General features: G+C 46.6%; 1 protein-coding gene across 1 annotated transcript; it reads left to right on the top strand.

Moving 5' to 3' along the window:
• The first annotated feature begins 4,623 nt into the window (after window positions 1-4,623).
• LOC137375714 (putative nuclease HARBI1) lies at window positions 4,624-7,143 on the top strand. Its single transcript, XM_068043097.1, has 3 exons — window positions 4,624-4,730; window positions 5,391-5,468; window positions 6,444-7,143. Exons 1-3 carry the CDS (start codon window positions 4,624-4,626, stop codon window positions 7,141-7,143), a joined length of 885 nt encoding a protein of 294 aa, XP_067899198.1.
• The last annotated feature ends 311 nt before the right edge of the window (window positions 7,144-7,454 follow it).

The raw sequence follows: 7,454 nt of genomic DNA, 5'->3' as shown, positions 1-7,454 counted from the left end.
GTTTGTATGTATTGACTTCTTTTATTTTTAAAAATTTAAATATATTACTGTTATCTTTACAAATTATTCTTCGGCTAACTTTTGCCAGCGTAACCACTGTATTCCTTCAGCCACATACTAATCCTTACTGTACTCCTATCCATCCAAACATGTCTCTGTCTCCTTATCTCTTTAAGATAGTAAGCGTAGCCATGATTTGTGGTAAAGAGCACAAGCATTTTATTTAGGTGTTGTTATGATCAGGTGAGGAGCGGTCAAAGGGCTCCTCTCTGTTCCCTCTCCTTTTTTGACCACAACAGATTTATTTCTTTTTAAGTGGATATACTCGCCAATTCAGTGAGCATTTAGCTGTTTATGTACTGTGATCATAGAAAGAGACAATTGGACAGGTTTTCTCGAGTTTAACAAAGAAAGATTTTAACTTTATTGTGCTTAAACTGATCTAAGTAAAATAATAAAATACGTTCCATCTTTCACACACACACACGCACACACACACATACACACAGCTGCAATTTACCAGCTCGCCGCCGATCTCAGCGACGAGCTTCAAAAATGGCCGGACACACACGCGAGATTTATTCTGTGGAGCTGTCGTGATATTTAGCGCGGCGGCTCATTTACTTGGATGGGGCGCAGCACCCCCCCACCAATGATGTGGAGGGAGTAGGAGCTCCATTCTCAGTAATGGTGTCTGGCACCACTGCGCTAGCACTTGTGCCATTTTTAAAGAGCTTCAAGCCCTTCCATTGCACTCGAATTTTTAAAGATATAAACATGATCCAATTAAAGTTATAAATTTACTGAAAGAATCAAGCCCCTCTCCAACCTCCCCAATGACTAAACAATGTATTAATTGCCCTGTCCCCCCCCAAGAAAACTTACCATGTGATCCCAACCTCTTCCTCCCCCGAACGTTATTAACTTTCACCTTCAACCCTTTCCCACCATCCCCTCCACCAATTGCAATAGTTTTCCCCACTCCCCCTCTCCTACCATGAAAACTGACCTTCTTCACCCCCTCCCCACCAGTGCTCTGCCATGCTTCACTGGTCGGGGATCAGACAGCGTGGGAGTACTGACAACTGACTGTAATATGGGAGCAGGATGGCTGGCATGACAAGCTAAGTATTTATTCCTTCATTAGCAGCTTTTAGAATATTTTACATTCTGCGCCGTTGCCAAGCAGTGAAGGGGCCACCACAAGGCCCCGCCACCACCGGTAATATGGGGCGGGCCCTTCCCGGCATCGAGGCCCATGGCGGGCCTCTCGTGGAGGTATTTTCCAGGCCACCCCGTCACAACCCCTGACATCGGGGGGCTGGTAAAATTCAGCCCAAACAAAGAGGTTACAGAGTGGGGAAGGAAAAACTAGTTGAATTAGAGTCCAGAGAAATAAAACAGGTATATAATCTGTGGAGGTTGGATGAATTCAGTAGTCCTGAGGCTTCTGGTTTGAAGAGGTGGATGCTGATTCAGTGGTTCTCTGGGAGACAGCAATGTGACTGAATTCCTTCAGGAGATATCTCTGCTCTTTCCAGAAAGTTCTCTACTCTGTCGCTGGAGGAGATTTCTGTCTGTTCTTTCTTGAAAGTTCTGTACCCACAATAGCTTCCCTGTTAGGCTTAAGTTATTATGCACAGTGAGCATCAATTGGTCCACAGACTAAAAGAATCAAATACAGATCAATTAAACCACTGATCACTACAGTCTACAACAGGGAATATGCCTTGGTGCAGACAGAGTTCGAAGGTTGCAAGGTTTGAATGGTTCGTCTCCACCAGTTTAATATTCAGGTTAATAAAAGAGAAAGTGCTGGAAATACTCAGCAGGTCTGGCAGCATCTGTGGAGAGAGAAACGGAGTTAACATTTCAGGTCTGTGACTTTAATCAGAACTGGCGAAGGCTTTGAGCAAGTGAAAAGCGGGAGGAGGGCAAAAGAACAAATGGAAGGTTTTATGATAGGTGTGACAACTGAGGTGACAGGAGTGCACGGTCTTGTCGAGTTCCACTTCTCCACAGGTCACAACATATATTTAATTGATTACCCAGTTACTGATATGGTCAATCAGAGACTCTACTCTTTATTCCAGAATAATATAGATCAGCCAGGTTTCTTCAATAAACAACAAACTTATCAGTTTATTATAAAACAAGACATAACCAGTAATGAAGCAAAGCATTAACACACTGAGTGAAATATGAAAGTTCCTTTTCACCTCAGTCCCTCAGACATACACACACAGGTTAACTGAAAAAATAGAGCTTTTCTCTTTAGAGCTCTGTTACAAAAAAAAAGACAAAAAAGAATACTTTGGCCATATACTTGCTAATACCTGAAGAAGAAGGAGAAGATATGGAAAGATGTCAGTTGTCCCTTTATGGTTTGGCATCTCAAAAATGCCAAATATGCATGGATGGCTGTCATTGGCATCTTTCTAGAACTGTACTTTTCAGGGGACATTGAAGATCAGATTGTCAGGCTTTCCAGGAGAAATGCAGCAACAGGAGTTTCTAGCAGGCCTTTCAGGTGGAATGCAACATCAATTTCTTTATTTATTTATCTAAATGTTTCTCAAAGAGCTGGGAAAGCTGGCATCCTTTCCATAGAGATGGAAAAGACTAAGCTGGGGTTTTGTCCTTGGCAGATGGATTTTTAAAACTCCTTTCAAAACACTGTCCATACCCCAACAGATTGCCCAAAGAAAACCAAAAAACAATATCTCAATTGTACAGCCTCTCGATCCCTTGAATCTTGACCTGCCACTTCTCCGTCAACATCTCCGCCAGGTAAAAAGCCCCTTATGCATAATTACCTGAAGACAGGTGAATTCCAGTAAGGTCCGTTTACAAACCAAGTCTAAAAGAACTTCTGGTGACCTTTTTTTTTTAAATGGAATCCTTTTCAGTTTTGAAACCCAAGTCATTAAATCATTTTATAAAATTGGAAGCCATTTTGTAATATAGGGCAGAGGACAGATGAGATTAAATGACAAAGATGTCACAGAACAAAAGCAAAGAGAACAAAGAACAGTACAGCACAGGAACAGGCCATTCGGCCCTCCAAGCCTGCGCCGATCTTGATGCCTGTCTAAACTAAGAGTTCTAATAGTTGTGTTAAAAGACAAAGCATTAGTCCAGAGAGAGTGTTAATGGCAGAATAATGAAAAGCTCTGCCCAAAATCAAAAACCTGAAAAACATGTTTAAAGCATATTTAAATAAAATAAAACAAAATAAAAAGGGCAGTGATGCTCTGATATTTTTGAAATCAATGTTGAGTCCAAAAGGCTGTAGAGTGCCTAATTGGAAGATGAGGTGCTGTCCACCAAGCTTGCGTTGAGGTTCACTGAAACACTGCAGTCGGTCCAGGACTGAAATGTTGGCATGGGAGCAAGGTGGTGAATTAAAATGGCAAGGAACCGGAAGCTTACGCTCATGCTTGTAGATTGAGTGGAGGTGTTTCACAAAGCGGTCTCCCAATTGCGTTTGGTCTCGCCAATGTAAAGGCTACCGCATTGTGAGCAGCAAATACAGTATACTAAATTGAAAGAAGTACAAGTAAATTACTGCTTCATTTGGAAGGAGTGTTTGGGGCCTTGGATGGTGAGGAGAGAGGAGGTAAAAAGGCAGGTATTACACCTGCTGCGATTGCATGGGAAGCTGCTATGGGCAGGGGACGAGGTGTCAGGGGTGATGGAGGAGTGGACCAGGGTGTCACAGAGGGAACAATCCCTTTGGAATGATGACACGGGCAGAGAAGGGAAGATATGTTTGGTAGTGGCATCACGCTGGAGGTGACGGAAATGGTGGAGGATGATCCTTTGGATGTGAAGGCTGGTGGGGTTGAATGGAAGCTCCACAACAGCACTTCTGATAGGTCTTCCCTTTTTATCAACACAGGATTTCACTTCCCCCCCACCTCCCCTCCCACCACCACCCCCCCCCCCCCCCCCCACCACCATCATGGTTGACAGGGCCTTCAACCATGTGCGATTCATTTCCGGCACTTCTGCCCTCACACCTTGCCCTCCCTCCCAGAACCACGACAGGGTTCCCCTTTTCACATTCCTCGCCTGGAAAGACTATGAGTGGCATTCAACTATTTGACTTTGGGACACCTCACCAAACCTCCAAAGAACTTCCTTCCAGATCATTGCAATCAAATTTTTTTTAAATTCCTTTTATTCACTTGAAACAGCTGTAAACAAAAATCCTTTTTTTCCCAGTTAACCAGTTTTTGCATGCATGTGTGTGTGTAAGAGGGCCAGGGGGGAAAAAAGGAGCCTTAATATCTCAATTGGTATAAATGTATATTTACTTAATTTTTAGTTAAAACTTGGTTTTATAATAAATGGATAATTTTGTTGTTTATTACAGAAACCTGGTTGGTGTACTTTATTCTGGGGACAAACAGAGTATTTAATTGGCTATTTCGGTAAGTGGGAAAATGTATTAGAATTAGAATTAGAACATTACAGCGCAGTACAGGCCCTTCGGCCCTCGATGTTGCGCCGACCTGTGAAACCATCTGACCTACACTATTCCATTTATTGATATGCTGTGACCTATTGAGCAGTGGGACTGAATTAATAGTGCATTCTTCCTGCCTCAGTCGTAACAACATGCATGCAGAGTTGACAGCTGTCTCGCAAGGCGTACCTGCACCAACTCTGATGACTGCTACTTCTGCTGTGCCGCCGGCTTTTCTTAGTCGTGAATGGGACGGCACGTGAGAGACTCCCGTTCACAGAAAAATTCGGAAATGTGATCTGAGAGGCAGCGGGGTGCACAATGAGGCAAGGTAAGTGGCGCTTTGAATATTTAAATTGTGGTGCTGCCGCTGAGTGGCGGAGGGCCGCTCCGAAACCCACCACCGCCAACAATATGGGCTGGTGCCTTCTCGGCATCGGGGAGTGTGGTGGGCCTCTCCCAGAAATACTTTCCAGCACCTCCACCACGACACCTGACATCAGGGGCTGGTAAAATTCAGCCCAATATTTCAGGTCCGTGAATTTTCATCAGAACTATAAGTTCTGATTGACCGGAAACGTTGCATTTGATGAAGAATTGTTTCATAGTCTTGACAGCATTCTCAGTTTTGCCTTTTGACTGTGGGTAGTGAGGTAATGACATCACGGGCTGAATTTTACCAGCCCCCCCTCCCCGATGTCAGGGTCGTGGCAGGGGGGCCCGGAAAATACTTCCGGGGAGGCCCGCCATGCTCCATGACGCCGGAAAGGCTGTGCCCCATATTGCAGACAGTAGCAGGGCCACAGGGCCTTGGGGCGCCCCCCACCCCACCCCGCACACCCCGACGGCGCTACTTATCTTGCCTCATTATGCAGCCCGCGGCCTCTTACTTCTCAGTTTGGCATCTTCTTGTAAACAGGCGTCTCTCACGTGCCATGCCGTTCACGACTTATAAAAGCCGGCGGGACAGCAGTTGCAGTCATCAGAGCCTTTGCAGGTAAGTCTTGCGAGACAGGTCTCAACTGCAAGCGTTTGTACGGAGGTTGAGGTGGGGGGGAATGGTATTATTGGGGGCACAGCTCTGCAGGCATGAAGGGAGGTGGGAAGGGAGACAGTATTACTGGGGGCACAACACAGCAGGCATGCAGGGAGGTGGGATGATATTACCGGGGGCACAACTCAGCTGACGTGTAGCGAGGTACTGCATACCCTCCATCCGTAAAGAGTGCCCGCTCTGCGCCATTGATTGTTTGTGTGAGTGAGGGAGCAATGGCACTCCAGTTAGCCTGCGTGTGTGGAGAGTGCCAGAAACAGTAGGCATGTAAACTTTATCTGGCTGGTCTGCCAATTGATGCATCCATTACAATCTGAATATGGTCATGCTGTGCCACTCTTAGCGGGAGCTAAAACGGACAATGCCATACAATGCTACATATTTGATGCATGAAAGCACCTGATGTACCAGTCAACATCAATCACTGCCCTGTTAGGTACCTTCAAAGAAGTGAAGGAACCGGGTTTAATTGCAACTTGGAGATGGGGCGGTTCACCCTATATTCATTGATCCGCTTGCCGTGAGGATCCATATGCACCGCAGGCAAAACCAGCAGGCAGGTGCAGCCCACGTAGAGGCCCCGGGTGTGAGCAGCAGCAGCCCCCAAGGAGAGCTCGCCACTACAGATCGCCACTCATCTACTGGTCCCATATGACATACCTGCAGATGTCAGAGTGCCAGTGTCAGAGGCAACTGCAGATGTTGAGAGAGATGGTGACACCTCTGTGTCCTGCTCAATGATGACCAGCAGCCCATGGGCTTCGGGGGATATCCTGTGCCTGTGACCCTCAAAGTGACAGCGGCTCTTAACTTTTATGTGTCTGCATCATTTCAGGGGCCTACCGGAGACCTTTGTGGGGTCACACCATCAGTAGTGCACTGCTGCATCAGGGAGGTCACCAATACCCTGTACTGAAGGGCTGGTGACTACGTTCACCTCACGACTGACCCTGAGAGCCAGGCCTGGAGGGCCATCGGTTTCAGCTCCATCGCAGGATTCCCACAGGTTCAAGGGGTCATAGACTGCACCCATGTGACCATCAAAGCTCTCGCTGGGCAACCAGCTGAATATGTAAACCGTAAGGGCTTCTACTCAATTAATGTACAGCTAGTATGCGATCAATGGAAATGTTTCATGCAAATCTGCAGCCACTTTCCAGGCAGCTGCCATGATGCCTTCGTCCTGTGCCAGTCCCAGCTGCCGTTGTTGTTCACTGAACTAGCTCAGATGGAAGGGTGGCTTCTTGGAGACAAGGGCTACCCCTTGCAGACATGGCTTCTGATACCAGTGAGACAACCCACCATTGCTGCAGAGGAGGGATACAATGTCAGCCATGGAGCTACAAGAGCCACCATTGAACAGGCGATCGGCATGCTGAAAATGTGCTTCTGCTGCGTGAATAGATCGGGTGCTGCCCTGCACTACGAGCCGGATAGGATAGCTCTCATCTTTGCCGTTTGCTGTGCTCTGCACAACTATGCAAACAAAAGGGGGGAGGCCTTGCAGGATGAGGAGAGATATGAGCAGGACTCATCCTCGGACGCTGAGGACTTACAGCAGGAAAGGCGCATGGGAGGACTGAGAGCAGCCAGGCGCCACATGCAGGGAGAGCAGTGAGCAAGAGATGAATGGCAAATCCTTATTGATCAAAGGTTCTCCACGCCATAGGAACCACCATGTGCTCTGCAAGCCACACTGCACCCTCATTCACCAGTTGTGCAGCAGTCCACAACTGCAACATCTTTGTCTCAATCATTAGAGGTAGCAGCAGACTGAGCCATTGTCCATGTTAATGCATCCGTGGAGATGCACATGAGTGGCATGCCAATGATGTTACTCCATATATTGGCAATTCTGAAAAGCTAATTTTGTAACGAGAACAGACACGAGCAGTACATACTGGCACTTGTCATTCACGTAGTAAAAAC

Source organism: Heterodontus francisci, chromosome 12, assembly GCF_036365525.1.
Source record: "Heterodontus francisci isolate sHetFra1 chromosome 12, sHetFra1.hap1, whole genome shotgun sequence".
NCBI lineage: Eukaryota > Metazoa > Chordata > Chondrichthyes > Heterodontiformes > Heterodontidae > Heterodontus > Heterodontus francisci.
The sequence above is the reverse complement of the archived record's forward strand: the minus strand, read 5'-3'. Positions and strand labels throughout refer to the sequence as shown.

What these genes read in the sequence shown, in the direction of transcription:
- LOC137375714 (XM_068043097.1), top strand. Translation starts at nt 4,624, where the DNA reads ATGCATGCAGAGTTGACAGCTGTCTCGCAAGGCGTACCTGCACCAACT. An exon ending in AGTCGTGAATGGGACGGCAC is followed by an intron (nt 4,731 to 5,390) that starts GTGAGAGACTCC and finishes TCTTGTAAACAG; the next exon opens with GCGTCTCTCACGTGCCATGC. An exon ending in AGTCATCAGAGCCTTTGCAG is followed by an intron (nt 5,469 to 6,443) that starts GTAAGTCTTGCG and finishes CCTGTACTGAAG; the next exon opens with GGCTGGTGACTACGTTCACC.